The sequence below is a fragment of the Bombus huntii genome, chromosome 5, assembly GCF_024542735.1.
Source record: "Bombus huntii isolate Logan2020A chromosome 5, iyBomHunt1.1, whole genome shotgun sequence".
In the NCBI taxonomy this organism is placed as follows: domain Eukaryota; kingdom Metazoa; phylum Arthropoda; class Insecta; order Hymenoptera; family Apidae; genus Bombus; species Bombus huntii.
The window spans coordinates 13,749,644-13,768,110 of NC_066242.1; the positions used below are offsets into that span (position 1 = coordinate 13,749,644).

Sequence of the window (18,467 nt, forward strand, 5' to 3'; positions counted from 1 at the left end):
GCAAAACGTAAACGAATGTAATACATAGTGGAACAGCCTTAGATACATTAATTGTTTTATATTATTATTATTTACTATTATTACTAATTAATCAATGATGTTTTGACTACTTTTAATTTGTGCGTATCAAAAACATATTATAGCAAGTTTTTAATTCAATTTGGAGCAGTTCTCTGGTGAGTTTACAGATTCGTCGCAGTTGCTTTTTCGCATTCAAACTTAGTTTATCGTTCTTCAAAACTTCTGGAACTTGTTTAACGATCCCGCGGAGTCGATACAAAGTTAGACAGTTTGAAGTTCGTAGTCTTCAGCTACAGTCGCTCATTTCGGCATGCAGAATTTCTTTAGACTCCGGAGTGGTGCACGTTCCGAGAGTCTAAAGCAGCGTATTACGTAAGAAACACGAGACTTGGACGGTTGATTACGTGATAGCTGATCTGGAGCGTGTGTGTCGATGGAAAACTCGTGAGAAGTGCACTATGCATCGTGCAACATCGAATATATGCCCCTTCGAGCATGACGTTCCACGAGAATGTTTATATGCGTATATATCAAGGCAGTATGGGCACCCGTGGTACTTTAAGTACATATTCTTTACGTCATGGCCGTCTAGTAGAAGCAATAATTGGCTTCGAGGTTGCAAGACGGTCGCTTTCACGGGAAACTCTAGTGCAAACTCTTGATACTGATGTTTGCCTGTCCAGAGAAGTTTCTTGAGAAGTTGAAATGCTTCGAATAGCTAGATTCTAAGATTAGTTACAAGTTAGTTAAACCTGTATTATATAGTTAAACTTGAATTTTTTAATTTAAAATTATTAAACTTATATCTGGATATTTAAATTAAAAATTCATCAATTAAAAGTCTACAGCTATATTTATTTAGGATATCAAATCGATAGTACAACATCGCTTATCCTATGTCTCACTTAATAGCGGTAAAAAATCCTTGTAGATCACATCTAGACTTTCTAGCTGTCGAGGAATATAATTAAGATAAGTCGATCCTCATTGAGAAATAAATTAATTAAATAATTAAATAAACAACAGTCGATAATAAACCCCCTCTTTACGTCTCATTTTCATCGTCTCTCTCCGTGAGTGATGGTTCCGTAGGTGGCTCGGTTGGCCATTTGCCTACGGTAGCAGCAGGATCGATAGTAGAAGGTGGATCTGTGATTACAATCGGTCCAAGGGGTTCAACCGTTTGTTCCTCGTCTTTTACGCTATTTTTATCTTTCTCGTCTAAACTTTGCGGTTTCTCGATTATTTCTGGCTTTATCAAAATCATTTGAGGTTTCGCCTCTAAATCAAGATTTTGATCTGGCATCGGTGGTATCAACTCCGTCGATGGTACCATCGTTTTAATCTGACACTGACGACCCATATAGCCGAGTGGACAGATGCATCTGCAAACAAGGTTTACGTTTATCGTCATGGTCAGCGATTGATCTAGTTATGTCACTGTCAAAGTCATTGTGCAAAGGATTCACCTGTAATTGCCATCCTCTTTGGTCATACTAATGCAAGTGGCGTTATTGCGACAGATTCCTGAATGCTCGTCGCAGTAAGTCAGCTTCTCGTTGCATAGATCACCCGCCCATCCAGGCTCGCATCGGCACTCCCATGGCCGTTTACAGGATCCGTGAACGCAACCAGGATAAGGGACGCATTCAGTGCAATTCGGACCTGTCCAACCCACGCGACACCTACATGTTCCCGGACGACGACAACCGCCGTGTTCTCGGCTGCATCCTTGCGAGCAAACCGCTACACAGAGAGAAAACGTTCGAGATACATAAAACAAAACGAAAGTTTAAGTAGACTTATGTATGCTTTCTTGGAGAAGATACGAGGACTAGAAAAAACGGATAACTTACGAGTTTGACAGAGAAGTCCAGTCCAGCCTGGTTCACAGCGACATTCGAGTGGACCCTGGCACGTTCCGTGCACGCAACCTGGCAAAACAGCGCATTGTTTGCATTTCGGACCCTGCCAACCTAATCGACATCTACAAAAGGAAGTACACAAATGACTAATTCTCTTGCAACGAATGATTCACTAAGAAATTATCTTTGCCGTTAAGTAGCATGAAAGAAAGGAAAACTACGGAGAACAATCTCGTAGCTTCCACATTTCCTCTAAATTATCAGCTACAAACGTTAATGTGACGAGGGTCGAGCAAACAGTGGTTTCATTGCTTCGATCAGTCGCTACCGGCGCTGATAACCGCTCATTACTCAACCATTACGAGTTGTACGTTACCTGCATTCTCCGGGCTTTTCACAATATCCCTGGCTGGATAGACAATCGGAAGCGCAGATTGGTTCCGAACAGAACATACCCTTCCATCCAGGATCACAGGAGCATTCGAAGCTTACGTTACAACTAAAAATGAAAATTTGTTTCAGTTATTCATTCTACCGCTAAATGTAAGTTTTTCCGCACGATCAATATTCAAGAGAGTAGAAAAGACTAGACGTTTCGTGTTACGCGAGAATTAAACTTGCCACTGAACGAGGTGAAATCGGTATCTATTTCATGCCTTTAGTACTAGAACTAACTACTACATCCATCGGTTATTAGCAACCGTATCGCTTATAGAAAATTATATTGCTCTAGAAATCGATACCTGAATCGGAAAAGGGCAGCGGTTTCCATTGGTATATTCACTTCGCAGATCTGATTAAGTTAACGGGTAACTCGTTATTCATTGACGACTTACATCTGCTCTTGCTTCTTTTAATTCACCGAGACATATAAAAAAACTGATGAAAGATTACCTGCCATGCTGACATCCTGGTAGAGCTACACACTTGTCGCAGAGCTCGCCATAAAAGCCCAATTTGCAGCGACATTCACCGGGTCGACGGCAGTAACCCTGAAGAGGGTCACACCCCTTCCGACAGATTGGCACATCGCACAAATCGCCAGTCCATCCTAAGTGAAAAAAAAGCACCGGTTATACAAAGAGAAATGTCTACATCGCTGATTTTTTATTACGTTTTTCTGAACCACGTCCGCGATGAACTCCATCACGCTATGTTTCTTTTTTTACCTGGCAAGCACTTTACTTCTCCGACTTCGTCACAAACGTAGTGCGAGTTTGGATGTTGAGAGGCAGGTATCTCACAGGCTTGCTTCTTCCATTTGGGAACGTATCTAAATGGAGAGTAGAAGAAATTATTTATCTAACTAAAATGTATAACAAAAATTATACATACAGATTCGATACAATCTAATGGTACCAAAAGCAAGATATGTCGTTATTATTGGTAATGAGCAATTTAGTGGATCTAGTTTCGAAATCGAAGTCGAAATATGGAGGTACTTAAAATATGTAGGATAGTAAAAAAAAGCGATAACAAGGCGAACAGATACGACTGACAGATAAGATAACATTGACAACGACCGAGTAATTATGCGTTAAGCATGTGATACGAGAACTTGATACTATAATCTGGTTCTCGATAGCCACGTATTATTTTCTATAACTAACTTTTCTCATTCTAATTTTCTAAACGTAGCATTCGACACAATGAATTAATTTCTACCTGCTGAGATGAAAATCAAAATTTACATAATCGTAAATACAACTGATTGTCTGCGAGGAATTTTGAAGGACTTTCACCGGAACAAATCTCTCCAAAATAAATAGGATATTGATTACGAATCGAATCACGTAAAACGGATCAAAGTATGTTTAATGACGATACCTGGGTCCGGCTGCGAATCCAAAAGGCAGCGCACCGAGCCCGAAAATCGTGGTAACACTGGCTGTATGCCCATTGTATAGATTGCCCAGTTCACCGGGACTGATCAAGAGACTGAGACAAGCGAGCAGCAGTATCATCTTTGCTTGACTTCCAAGTCAAGACTGAGGACGACCGCGTCCAAGGCTTCGGCTTGGATAACGGGACCTTGTTCGAGGTCACGGCACACTTTTTCATCGTGTCCGTGCTGCTGGCAGAGCGTTCGCGGACGCGTGAGATCGTATGAGTACGCATGTGTGACGCTCTCCCCGTTTGACTTTTTCGTCGACTCACGACGAGTTTATTATTCGCTCGGGAAAGTTCAATGCACTTCTTCGACTAAGCCGAGAGGAGGCATTCCCCCTGAGAGCTCGCGTTCGCCGCTGTCACGGAAAGGAAATGGACGTACCTAGAACTTTCTTGGGAGGATTCGTAAGCTTCTACAGTTATAGGATTCGGATAAAGTCCCCTCGGGCTGAGATCGTCGTTTCTTTGTCGTGAATAACAGTTCTTTGACTCGTACTTCTTTAAGAACAGTAATTGGGAGATCACTGCCTCTAATAGGTAGTACCTAACGAAGTTATGTCCTGCGAATCCTATTTAACGGGAATTTTTATTCTTTTATTCGTCAAAAAAATTCTCCTTTCTGTATGCCTAAAGGTACAGGAATATTTTGCTCCCCCTATAATCTAGCATAAATCCATTCGATATGGAAGGACAAATCCCCCTTAAATTCAACGAAAAAAACCTATGGACCCTCGTTATTCGAGTTTAATCCGAAGACAAGGAAGTGGACCTCCAACAAAAGTAGGATTTGGGATCCTATTTACATGGTGATATTAAAAGAAAACCGCTCATGCCGAAACGTATGCTTTCGAATACCGACATTGTAACTTACAGAAAAAGGTAGCCTATAATTCGATCTTTTTTTATTAAGCATTTCTTTGTGTCAGGGTACTAATAAGAAACGTTGCTGTTTCTAGAAGTAGTTTATTTATTTTTTAAAATTTATGTACAAGCTTCCGAGCTATTATTTACAAATAAATACAGAAATTGGCACCTCAATTGGCGCCATTTTTGTTTCTCGTCGTTAGGAACTTTCTTACAGTCTGTTCGTTGCGTATTGAGCAAGAAGTTATTTAATTAGTATTCTACTACATATAAAAAAATAGCTAGATCTTTTGTACATTTCCTCGTCAACATTTACAAAGATGCAATCGTCGTAGTTGCGGAATCGTAACACTCACAACGACATGCACACGCTTTAAAAACTATTTCACATAATACTTAACTCGGTTGTGTTTCTTTTTCAAGACATTCGACCTTATATCTACACAGACATAGAATTTACATTGTTAATTAATCAAATCGTATTGCCGTTTGGAGTGTAACGCAACGATAAAACTCCATTCGACGGTTTCAATTGTCGGTATTGCAACAGTGAGAATCCACTGATTATCCTTCCACATCGTTTCCTCCATCTACTAGAGAAGGATTCGGTCCTGTCAGAGCAAACACGTCCTTCAGTTTGTTATCATCGTCGACGATGCTTCATCAACATTCGTCTATCTTCGAAGCAAGATGGATTCATCTTCAGACTTCTTCAGGCTCGACGCTCTTGCTCTTCCTGCAAACCTTCATTAAGGTGAAAATGATTATGGAAAGAACAGTACAACCGAAAGCAGCGAAGATATCCCAAGGACGTAATTTCCCGATCGTCTGCTCTATTCTTCTGACTTGAACGAAATTAGACCTCGTATCCACTTCGATGGGGAAGCTACCGGGACCGTCGTTCGAAGCGATCCTGACGAGGTACTTTGTCCCAGGCAAAAGAGAAATCTGTGCGGAATTCGAGTCCGTAACTTGATTTCCCATAAGACCACCAGTCTCTGGTTCCCAAGAAACCACATAAGATTCCTTGTTTCCTATATGATCCTTATCGGTCCTATCGTTATAAGCATTGCTCGTGGAAGGAGTGTTGTCCGCTTCCAAATCATCGGACCGATCGTCTTTCCTTCTGAAGAAGAATCTTCGAAATATTTCATCGGACATTGGAGAATCTTCCTGGCTTCTCCACTCCGCCAGTACCTTTTCTCCGTACTTTTCTAGGAAGAATTGTCTCACGCGGTTGTTGAATCTGACCTGTTCTAAAGATCTCTGTTTCTGAAGCTGAGTCTGGACATCCTTCCATGAGATCGTTGCCTCGTACAAAGCACCTTCTTTCAGAGATTCTAACTTTGGAATCCATTCTTGCCAACTGTAATGCTTCATGCCGTTCTCCATGGCGACTATAATCCAGGTATCCGGCCTTAGATTCGGAGTACGTTCCCCTGGATAGTATCCAGCAACTCTCCATTGCTTGTAAAGCTTGCGCATCACTACAGCAACGTCAAATCTGTCCAGGATGATGGGTGCCTTGCTCGGTGCTGGCAACATGGATGGTAGATACTTCTCTTCTATTCTAGTTTTCCGATAAGTGCACACTGTCTGGCAAGCTGGACACTGAAAGAAATTTTCATATCGTTAGTTTTACTCTTTTTGATTTCCTGAAAGAAAGGAAACTTTTGCAGAAGCAGACTCAAACTTTTAACCTTTTTTCCCCGAATAGCGACTATCTATCTCAGACATCCGTCCTTCAAATAATGTATTAAAGGAGAAACAATTAACGATTTCTTTAAAGGAAATGGCCTTTTTATCTTGCGGAAATCATATAAAAAAAAGAGTTCTTATTGACATTGGATTTAAAGATTTTTCGAAACATGGTAGTCAGCCGTCTTCCAAATATTTGAAGAAGATACGTATCTCTGCGGAGCTCGATACACGAAGAGTTTAAATTCGTTCGCTGCACGACAAAGCAACTCAGCCTTCCGTAAAAATCGACAGGTAGCCGTTTCTAAGGATTTTCCTAGACCGTAGATCGCGTCGGAATTCCCTTTATCGAAAGTTCCCTTTCTTTTCGTCTCACCGTCGTTCGTCTGTATATTTCTCGGTCTGTTCCTTTGGCTTTGAAATTTCCAAAGATAACACCGACGTAAGAGATTTCCTTCACGCTTGATCGATCCGAATTTTCCAACGATTTAACACTGTCGAGATCATTGGCACATTTGTCGACTCGGCTTGAATTCAAAAAAGTTCAAACATCCGAGACATTACGAATACCTTCGTCGGTGTTTATTCATAGAGATATTGTAAACTCAGAATCGAACTAGAGATCCCGTGTCTACCTTTTGCGAATTATGTCGTTCAAGAAACCGAAAATTCTTTCTGTAGTACAATCTCCCTAATCCAAAAGATTGCTTCACCCGTAAATTTACTTACATGTAGATACTGGTCGCCCTCGCAAATGGTTCTTGTCTTCTCCCACTGGTTCTCGAGGGCCTCGCAGTACTGCCAGCACTGTAACACAGAAGAGAGAAAAAAAAAACTTACACACGTGAAAGAAGCGAGCGTGGCAGGGGGAGGTTTCAGCATTGAACAAAAAGCTCTTGCACGCACGGGACGCACGGGTAAAAAGGAACGATGGTACACGAGGGGGATGAAGAGGGACGACGCAGCCAAGAAACGTGAAGAAGGAAAGGCGGCGGGACCGTTGAATCGAGCGATTTAAGCGGCCACGGAGAGAACCAAGGGAGAAGGAAGAAGGTGCAGTCGGAAAGAGAAGAAAAAGGAAGAACGTATAAGAGAGGAAGATAGGTGGGTAGAGAGAGAGAGAGAGAGAGAGAGAGAGAGAGAGAGAAAGGAAGAAAAGAGAGGGGGGCCGAATTAGCTCCAACCTGTTTCAGGCATAACAGGCACCGTCGTTGTTGTCTTCATATTTATTGGGATACCGTCTCTTGTGGAGCCCTGTTTCCAGATTCTTTTTTTTTTTTCGTCTCTTCTCCGAGAGAGAATGAGAGAGTTAGCGAGATCCCTGTGCTTTGCCCCCCCTTCCCGATTATCCTACATCGCGATGTGTTCCTTCTAAGCCTGGCTGTTTCGTAGAAACGTTATAGGTCCCCTTTCTTCGTGCAAAAGACGCCTCCAGAAAGCAACATAACCATCCTCCAACAGCTTCGCGATAATTCCCTCGGATCGTTTGTTTTTTTTTTTTTTTTCTGATGATTTCTAGTTCGTTCGTGTAGACGAAACCAAGAAGAATAGCATTGCGTATCATGTATAAGGAAGTAGATAATATTAGAAGAAACACGCTAGAAGTAAGAGTAAGCCTCCCACACTGGCCGTCAAAATATATACGTAAAAGCGGATTGTTCCGTAAATGAAAATTCCGGGTAAATGTAAATGCGTGGAGGATGAAACGTGATAACGGATCTTTTTCATCCCGTTTATTTCACTTTGCGACGGATAGTCATTGATTTCCAGAACGAGGGGACACGGCTTTTACGATCCCCGGCCCATTGTAATTCGATAACAGCACAATCATCGTCGTATTCGATGAAATTTGATGGAGCGATCGACCCCTTGACATTTTCTCCGACCACATTCTTCAGCTACGCGTCTTGGGAGCCGTTAATCGTCATCGTCGAAAAGACTACGATTAAATGTACGATATACGACCGCTACGCTTCCTTGTTCATATAATTATCTATTGATCTAGATGAACTATTGATCTAGGAAGAAATTTTACTTTCGCGTGTCTAGCCAAAAAATGCACGGTTGCATGATTTTCCTTTGAACGTAATTCTATTACATAAATTTTAGGAGTATCACGAACATCAAAGGGTCTGGAAAGCCGCAACATTTCGGTACGTCGAGCTGAACCTGTCGGCAATTTAAAACGCTGTCCCCTCGTTTCCAATCGGTCGATCACCCAGCTTCCCCTTCACGTCCGATTGTCCGGAGTAAAACAATTACCGTTGACGAAAAGGGCGGTTCAAAGCGAGCGCAACAATTTCCAACGCAGGAATAGTCGTCATTATCCGGGCGTAATTCTCTCACGAGGGGGTTCTTCGCGCGCGACCTTCATTAAGCCACCTCCACGCGTCCGCCTCCTCCGAGAATCGTTATTCTAATGTATCCTATGGAAACGAGTCTCGAGGACTCTCGTTCCCTGAGCATAAATTTGAATGTATCATCGTCACCTCCCTCTTCCTGCGTTCAAACTCTTCACGATTCGTTCTCGATGATGTTCCACGCGCAGCATAGGCGTGTGTACGCGTGTTTTCTTATTCACAGGCAGTCATGGGGTCTCCCTGTGGGTGTACACGAGTGAGATGGCATCGATTTCTCTGAAATTAATGGACACCCCCTGTGCACTAAATGAGCAACGCCCTGAGCACACACGCGGCCATTCACCGCATTGTGCGTGAGTTGATCGTGATTCCCATCTGTCCATCTGCGATGTGTCTGTCCTGTAGAGGGGTGCATTCGACGGTGGGGAACATCGGGGACCACCATGATTTTCCACGACGCGCCATAAAACCGACGGGAAAGATTTATCGCCACACCGAGTCGGTAGAACGACCCTATCGGATTTCCAGACGATCGAATCGTCACCTTACGTGCTCGCACGCGTGTGATTCCATCTCGATATATTATTTCTGGATATTCCCGAGATATCGTCGAAGATTGTTTATTGTTTGTTCGGAGACCGAGAACATAAGACGTACGAAGAATGTTGGTTTTTCGGAAGAATTCTTAAACGCGACGTGCCTTTCGGTGTTTGAACTCTGGGTGACTAGGAAAAAGGGTCACGTTAAAGCTGGCGGTATCGTGTTGGGTGCACGGGGATCCCTAAAATTTCGTGACATATTCCAGTTGCTACTATTTGAGGCGAGAAGAATAGGATGGAGAGAAAACGGAAGCATACACAGCATTGTGCTCGTGGTACTTTCAAAACTTTGGGCATTCGTTTCTCATACACTTTTCAATATTTAACTAACAATATGCGGTAATTTTATAATAAGCAAATTCTATGGTAACAATTTGAACAAAGTTTACTACAGCAGCTTAAATTTTGGAAAAATTACGAGATAAGTAAATTATAAATTTTTATTCACCATGCTACAAGTAGTTTGTTGTTGCCCCGTGTACCAATCGCAGGTACCATCAGCGGTATGCTTCTTCAAACATTGCGATCTGCACTGAGCAATTCTGACGATCGGTCCAAGATCGAATCCAGTAACAAGCGTGGTACACCAGACGAAGAAAAGAAACCACGTAATCTCCATGTTCAATAAAAATCACACCTTTTCCGTAATGTATATTCACTCACTAGTTCACTTTCTTTGAAGTTCACTGTCGTCTTTAAAACGAACACTCGATTACAGTTATACAGAGATCATGGAATGTTTAATTTATCTAAAGAATCAAATAAACATAAGTATAGCGTGTTATTCGTGACTAACGAGTAAAGAAATAGGTTCCTGTTCCGCCGAAATTTCGAGCAGACTGCGACCCTTCGGAGGTCGGTACCTTCCTTATGTAGCCACGCGCCCCACCATTGAATTTTAGCTCGCCCCTACCCTCTGAAGGCAGCGTAGCATCCCTTGTAATTATCCGTGGGCTGGAACCGTCCCTCGGCATATGGTCGACCATACTGCATCATCGTCCTTCTGCCCGAATTATTTTGTTGGCAGAAAAGTAGGCCAAATTGTGAAAAGAGTTGCGATTTTTCGTTTCGCCGAAACTCTTTGATCACGCGTTCTTATTCGCTTTTTTATGACGATTCTACTTGAAACAGAGATAACGTAATATTTATGGACTTCATATATGATCCCCTCTTGTGTATGAATAACCGTTACTAAAACTAATCACTTAATCTCATAAAGATAAAAATATAAAATCTCCTTATCAAGAAAGAAATCTATTTTTGCGATTTTATAAAATTTAAGTAGGAGATTTTTAACGCATTATGCTTATCGAAATAATGTACTTCCTTCGCAAACGTACGATTAACGTTGATTCGAATTCCCTTGGTATGCTCTGCACACAATCTGTCGCCGCGAATATTATCTCGGTGCAGAGCCACCCTCGTATTACAATCGCGTTGCGTTTCACTGTAATTATCCACGTGCCGTATGGTCGCCAGCATATGGTCTAGAACGCCATTCTACTTCAAGGAGCAACCTCCGTCATTCCGCAAAAGAAAAGGGGAAGAAGAAGATTGCTTCGAAATTGACTGCTCGCGGAACAAATTAAATTTCGCCTTCGATCGATCGTGAAATCGCGTCTCTTTGTGACGTACTGATGGACGCGTTCCATCATATCCTCCGCTGTTATTCGCAATTTCCGTCGAATATACTATATAATATATCGTTGAAATGCGCTGTTAAAAACTTCGATGTTTGGCGAGTCAACATTTTCTTGCGGAGTAACTCGATTCTGTTCGTGAAATTCTATATTAACAAACGTTTTCTAAGAAATCTTTCTTTCCTCAAAATGATCGCTATTGGAATACGTTTCCGGCCAGCGGTAATTCTTGAGAAGAAACTCCCAACAACGAGAACGTTTTTAGCTGCGAGGTGGTAGATAATCGGCTGTCGCTACAACGAGAAAGAAACTTGGCCGCCGTTTTCGAAATCCTCACGATGTCCAGGAAAATTTAGTCGCAATTAGCCGACATCCGAGTAACGCGGCGGCACAACAACAACTTCCTTCCTAGTTCTCTGTTCAGCTTCGTGCAAAGAATAGGAGGCGGGAAGGAAGGAATCGGTGTCGAATGATAGCAATTCGAGGGATGTACATACGTTATCGAAGGTCCTCCATAGAACGGTCCAATATGGTTTTCATCCGGCAGGTACGCGATCTTGTCCCACCCACCCACCTTCGCTCGGTGAATATAAAAGAAGTAAGAAATAGAACGCGAAGGAAGAGGCGGGCGAGTAGCTACGGAGACACGCGGGGTCGACCGATAAAGAATAGAAAAAGTAAGAAAGAAATAGAGAGAAGGCGAGGCACAGGAGAAAAGAAAAGGAGGTGGAACATATTCACCGGAAGTCGCTCGTGCTCCCTGGGTGCCCCGCGATACACGTCACAATGCACAGGATGTGTACAAATAAGGGTATTTGTCTGGCAGTCCGATTGTAGGGTGAAATATACGATGACGTTAAACAGGCCCAAGTTGCATCCCTCGCGCGCGAGTTCGCCTGTGAAACACGCTGATCGGCGTTCGTTCGTTTGTGCCAGTTGCCAATAGAAAAAGGCCCACGAATAGAAGAGCCATTCATCTAGGCACCATTTAGGGGTAGTATTTGGTCGACGAATCGTTCCTTCAATGGAGAATGACATTTCATTGTGCTAGGAATTTTTCTCACACCTGGACCGACGTGATTTCGTCGCGACGTCCACCGCGCCGTGCTCCAATGTTTTTATTATTGCACTGATTTTAAGAGCCACTGGCTCTCATCGGACGTGATACTGCTTCTATCGGGATGCTCACGATTTTTTCTTTTTTCTTTTTGAACCAATTATAATTTCAGTGTGTATACATTGCGAGTAAGCCTTGCTACGAATGACAGAAGAACGATTTAATGCTTGACAAAAAATTTCATACGACAAGATTACACGATCAATTGAATATTTGTATCTTATCCGTATCGTTCGAATCAAATATTTATCGTCGATTATAGGCAGATACACAGTGATCAATCTTCAATGGTAAATATATCCGGCACACGCCGCACGTGATTCCCGAAACCCATTTAAACCTTTCACACGATCATGGATCGGGGGAGAATCTCGAGGGAATCTTGCTCCTGAATTGTCATCGTAGTTTGTGCATTCCTGCTAATGAAAAAAATTCGGAATGCATTTCAATTTATGACATTAATCATCTCGCTAAAAAGAGGGTGTCATTATATAACAAAAACGTTAGAAATTTATAGCGGAGTTTTTTAGATAAAAATGTGATGTTTCAATCTTTCCACCGAAACATTCACTCCTCGATCGCGTCAAAAAGCTACGAGTAAACAATTTTGCATTGGATTACACTAAGGACAACACAGAAACGAAAACATATTTTCAAAGATTTTCGCATTAATAGATCACTGGTCACCTCTGTTTAAAGTAGAAATCCATGTTTGAAGTCTAAAGCCTTTTCATTCTCTAAACTTTTGAAATCCCAACGGAGATTTTTCTCCGACACCATAGGTGCGAGATGTTTTCCTAGGATCCGTAATCCGTAACCGTCTCGACCAACATTCCTTTCCCTAATCTCGAACCACGAACCAACCTTTTCCAACCAACCAACTATCGTCGTGTAACATCTTCCGCACGATTTCTTTTTCTACACTCGCGAACATTGTTTGTCGTTCTTAATCCTCCACACGAAGGATTACGTGAATCTCGATTTTCTGTCAGATTACGTGGTCCTTTCGAATACGAACGATGATGTTTCGTTCTCTTTTAGATAGAATTCGAATCGAAGCCGCAGTCGCGACAACGCATATTCGTGATGGTCGAGATTTAGATCCTATCCATGCCTCTGTCGTCGAATTTCATAAAAAGCTGATTTTCTTTTTACGATAAACGATATAGGAACACGTAGTTCTGAAGTGAATGGCTGTTCCTTCTTGTCGAGGTTCGTGTATCATAAATTTTAATGTGATACAATAGAAAATTATAGTCATATTACCGAGCATTGCTCGAGCTTCACAATGGTATACTGAAGTGCGAACGCGTTCGAAGGGAACGAGAGAACGTGGTCTATAACAAAAGAAGTTTGCCTATCGGATTGTAAAACGCCGGGGCGCGTGAAGTTAAACCCGCGGCTTATCTGTCCTGGAAAAATATTGCGCCTCGTTTCGCTCGGCTTACATTGCTCTTAATCCTCGCATATGCCAGAGGAAATATTTTTCTCAAATATTATTTCAGAGTGTCCGCGTTTGCTCTTCCTCTTCCAAAGCCTCTTAACAATACTATCTAAGTAAGGGACGTTGATCAGCGAAACTGGGACCGACATTTTCAATTTTCCGATCGAGTTGACAACGGCAAGCGTCGCCTAATTTTAATCGTAGCGCGAAATTCTAAAGAATTATCCCGAAAAAAAACACCTTGCGTGTGTCCATCTTTCTTCACGATCCAAAAAAATCGCGTTCTCTCAGCTAACAAACGTGGCAAGGCGGAAAATTTAGGCCGATACTTTGTCCTGCTTCTATGAGCGCCGGCATGGTCCCAAGGAAATCGCTTTCAAAGCTACTTCTCGCGTCAACTACGCTGGCGACAAATTTTTATTGTCATCGGGGTGACATTAGCGCTGGCTTTCCTCGCCACACCGGCTGCCAAGCAGAATGAAAAGAGAAGAACGAAGAGATTTCTTCAAACGAGTCCCCTAGGAGGACAGGTGGTAGCCAGAGGACCTCAGAATCGCTATTGAACATTTAGCCCGATACTTTCTCTAGAGACTAGGTATCCGCCAATATGTTAGCCTGACAAATTCTTGAAACCGAAATTTATAACCCTCGACCGCTATAGCATTCCTTTTTACTTCCTTTACTTTTACCGCATTCGACTATGTCGTACATGATTGCACTTCGGATAAAATAGAAAAGAATAAAATTTTGAAAATGATATGCTCTTAATATCGCACATTCGCCGTGTAATGTTAACATTGCGGTGAAAATAAAAATCAATTAAAAAAGTCTCGTCAATGTCGCGTTGCTTCGAAATTTATCGTATCAAAAATTTCTCGAATATCAATTTTTCGCTTTCTCCTTCGTCAAATTAACGACGTCACCCTTGCCGTCGTTCTCGTGAAGCAGCCGCTGAGAACCTGGGCGGCAGCACGTTATCCGAGCAATTAAGGGCTCGAAACGTTCTCGACATGGCACGGGCGAAAATTTTTTCCCCTTCGCGCTCTTCGTAAATCACGTGAAACCCGACGTTGTCACTCGGTTTTACGACCGCAGTAACTTCAAATAGGAATTTTCGTGTTGATTTAGGTTAGGACCTAAAAAGGGCGCCACCGATTCTACGACTTCCTCAATTCGTTATAAATCAATGGTTTTTCATTCTATTGTATCCTGGAGTTTAGTCTTTGTTTCGAATACGCCACGACGGTGACTGCTTGTTCGGTTGGCCTCGTCAACGTGACGGTAGCAATTACCTAATTTACTGCGGCTGACTTTCGGTCGAAGTGAAAACTGCGGTTCGACCGCTACTTTTTGCACCCTTGTCCCAAGGAGGTCTTTGTTGTCTGGTTGACTCAGGATTTTCAGAACATTTGCAGCAAGAAATTTTCGAAGCTCCCTGTGGTTTCTACTTTTATGGTCTCTTGTAATAAAACCGTGCCTTCTGTAACTTTCTCCGATATAACCAAGAGGTATACACGTAGTTTTCGAATTCTTTATCATTTTCGCAAAGCATCGCTGAGTCTATCCTCGTGAAACGAAAAATTCGGAGACAGCAGTGATTTCACGGCATAAAAGGTACGAAATTCCAGTTGATTTCTTATAATCTGTGTTCTCCTCCCGCCGACATTAATTCTTTTTTGTCGCGTAGCCGATGCATCCTACGTTATACCGCGGTCACTTTTTGCTACGCACAATGGTCTACGGAGAATATTGTCCGATAATCTCGCATGCACGTGGTTCCACGCGTGTTCGGCTCGTTCAATGGGTCCGTGGCCCTGTCGTTTTCGTTCGCGTCGCGGCGGAACAACCGCAGGCATGTATTCGTCCCGGGCCTGGTAATTGCAGTCGAAAAGAGAGTTTCGCTATGGTGGCTCGTAAAAAGCATGCGAATGCTGCAAAAACGACGCCGTTCGCATCCACGGCCCTTGATTGCCCGCACGACGGCTTTTTTCCGTATTAAGCGATGCTCGAACGATACTTTTTTCTGTAATCAAGCAACTTGCTTCGACCGCGATAGCCGTCCAGGAAATTTGTCGAAGATTCAACTTTAACAATCTTTTTTCTTTCGTTTGTGGAAAAGATATTGATATTTTGCTTTGGTCAATTTGTTTTGGCTATACGGCTTGAACTCTGCCCTGACGCAGAATATATCGGATCCAGATCGACAAAAAATTAATTAGAACCGCGATCTTTCAACGGGAAGAGGACGGGGAACCAACTCATTTCCAACGACGAATGACGATCTATCCTAAGAATTCCTAGGGCACGTTCGAGCCGACAAGGGTCGCCGCGATATAAGTCGCATCAAGGATACGGTGCTTAAAGCGGCGAAAATTGGCCCGGTCACGATCCTCATGCTCTGTCTTACAACATTCATAATTCGTAAATAACAGCGTTGGGAGAGAACTCTGTGCGGGCGCCACGGGTCCGCGGGCGTTTAGCATATTTTATATAGACGAAGAAAGAAAGCTAAGAGGCGAAACAGCCTAAAAAAAGACTTAAATAGACCAACGGCTGGAAGACAGCTGTAAGCGTCGACCTCCTATCGAATGTTTTAACCCTTTGTCTTTTTATTTTACCCTTTCCTTAATAGTTTTATCCTCCGCAAGAAACAACAAGTAACGAAACGGATGAGAAATTCCGAGATAAAATTAAGAATTAAAGAAGCATTGAAAACTAACTACAAGTTGAGCTAACATTCTATCGGACCATTATGTTGTACAACATTCGTTTTGAGATATATCGTGGCTTGATTGATCGTGAAACTTCTACATTATACAAGGTTTGATAATAAAATCGGTATAGCGTTTACCTTAATACCAACTTCGTTAATGGCAATCCGTGCAATAATGTTTTAAGCAGAGATTCGAGCGTAAAGGATTAATTTGTGGCTGGACGTTCAGACACGGAGAAGCTGTTGTGCAGTGATTGGCAGGGCGCGAGTATTGCATTGAAATTCAAATTAAAATTATGAAATTATCCGGGAAAAAACGAAGGGAACAGAGAGAAGTGGCGGCCAATTTTCGGGCAATTTCGTGGAGAGCCAACTGCCCCTGCCCCCTGCCTTCCATTCTTGTGCTCAGGATCCTGTAGAAAATAATGGGCCACGTCGTCGTCGGCGACCATATGGTCGCGTGGTAGAATGGTCCGGCCCAAGACGAACACTGAATAGCGAAAATTCACGGTCACTTTGACCTACACCGATGCTTCTGCTTACTTTCGGATGATAGATTGTCGGTGATCTGGTCTTTACCATCTTTCTACTTCTACGAAAGCGTCCAAATCCACAGGATGTCTGGCATCCTGCTTTTGACTCCTGATTTCCAGCATTTCCCTGATAGGCATGAAAATTTAGAGTACTTAAAGGAGAACTTTTTCTACTAGACGTCGGTTTGTCACTTTATTAGCCGATGTCTTTTATCAATACTCCCTGAATTAAATTGTTTGATCAGAGCGATCAGGCTTGTAATTATCACTTGACACGATTTGATACGATTATCTCAGATATCACGAGATTCGGTGGATATGAAGTAGATAAACCGGTCGATCGCGTACTTGCACTTTTAATTTGCCGATGTTATGCTAGTAATTATGAAATTTTAGCTGCAGCCGCTTTTCGAAACTCCACCCTCGTATGATTGATTAGTTAAAAAGAAAAAAACGATGTTCAAAACCCATTGAAATGAATGATGAATAGTTTTCCAGAGTGGCCTGCCAAAACGACCCTTATTCGACAGAAGGAACTTGAAAATCCTAGCGTTCAAACTTTGTTCGTGAGAAAATACATTAAAAAATGAGTGGTTTCTATCAAATAATTCTTACTAGATTGCGGATGTTTATATAATTATAGGAAATTTAACGACGTGGAAAATGCACAAAATATACACAATATTTAGACACATAAAATACCCAAAACGTAGTACGACATTTGATAGACAAAATAAATTTCTGTATAAATTTCATTCCTATTGGTGTATTCATTCAAAAATATAAATTCACATAAGCAGTCGCAATTTAATTATTACGTTTCAGCATAAATTACGTATTAGCAATTCTAACTTATGAATAGTCGAACAGCGTTGTACTCGAGGTAAACGAGGTTACCATCTGTTACAATTTTTCTAAACCGTATCCGCATCAAATCGGTCCAGGTACTCTCTAACCCCAAGAAGAACCTTAATTTTCGTTTGAAAGCCGGTCGAATCCATCGCTGGATCGGAACTGAGAGGCAACCGCCTCGTTCGTCTCCACCTCCGCAACATTTTCGGCAGGCGACGGAGGCTGCACCTCCGCATGTTTTTTCCGTAAGATAAGTTTGGCCCGCGTGCCATATGTCGACGATCTCGAAAAGCGTTTTCCGATTTCTCGCGCGCGCACACCACAGATGGCCACGCGTCCTTCTCGAGGATCTGGAAATTCTTATTGCGCGCCACGCCGAATTTTCTACAACCGATTCTTTCAGCAAGAAGAAAAAATTTATCCTGGCTCTTTCGCTCGAGTGGCTGTTCTGAACGATGGCTGAGCTCTTCGTCGAAGAGGCGGCATGCGACAATTTTTTGATACTCTGAAAGTAGCGATTATGGGCCATTAAAGTGATCACAGTTGAAGGAGACGTAACATTTTCGGCGATTTTCTGAGTAGAAGCTGTGGTTCGCCTTCCGAAGGAACACCTTCTTATTGCAAGCATTTGTGAGAATCTTAGGGTCTGCCGGGCACTAAGTCGGCAAGATAAAGAAAAGAAAATAAACAGTCTTCTTCTGTGTGATGATTTTTAAGTTTCTTCCGAATGGCTTTTACACCCTTGGCAAACAATGCCGCATTGTTATACCAGCGTGTATAAAATTAGACCTGCCGAATTTGTCGGAATTCCCTACCGAGAATCGGAGAAACTTCGCAACAAATTCGACTTAGAGACGAACAATAGATCTCG

The 18,467-nt window shown here is 42.3% G+C and overlaps 2 protein-coding genes across 2 annotated transcripts; both read right to left on the minus strand.

Annotated features, from left to right (window-relative positions):
* Window positions 1-855: 855 nt before the first annotated feature.
* On the minus strand, window positions 856-4,616 carry LOC126866224 (protein jagged-1-like). Its single transcript, XM_050619554.1, has 7 exons — window positions 3,714-4,616; window positions 3,056-3,159; window positions 2,781-2,937; window positions 2,263-2,385; window positions 1,878-2,008; window positions 1,491-1,767; window positions 856-1,406 (listed from the first exon to the last, which is right to left on the minus strand). The coding sequence occupies exons 1-7, from the start codon at window positions 3,848-3,850 to the stop codon at window positions 1,067-1,069; spliced, it is 1,269 nt and encodes a 422-aa protein (XP_050475511.1). The 5' UTR covers window positions 3,851-4,616; the 3' UTR covers window positions 856-1,066.
* A 142-nt stretch (window positions 4,617-4,758) lies between these two features.
* LOC126866225 (uncharacterized) lies at window positions 4,759-10,490 on the minus strand. Its single transcript, XM_050619556.1, has 3 exons — window positions 9,746-10,490; window positions 7,068-7,145; window positions 4,759-6,251 (listed from the first exon to the last, which is right to left on the minus strand). Exons 1-3 carry the CDS (start codon window positions 9,914-9,916, stop codon window positions 5,343-5,345), a joined length of 1,158 nt encoding a protein of 385 aa, XP_050475513.1. The 5' UTR covers window positions 9,917-10,490; the 3' UTR covers window positions 4,759-5,342.
* Window positions 10,491-18,467: the final 7,977 nt, after the last annotated feature.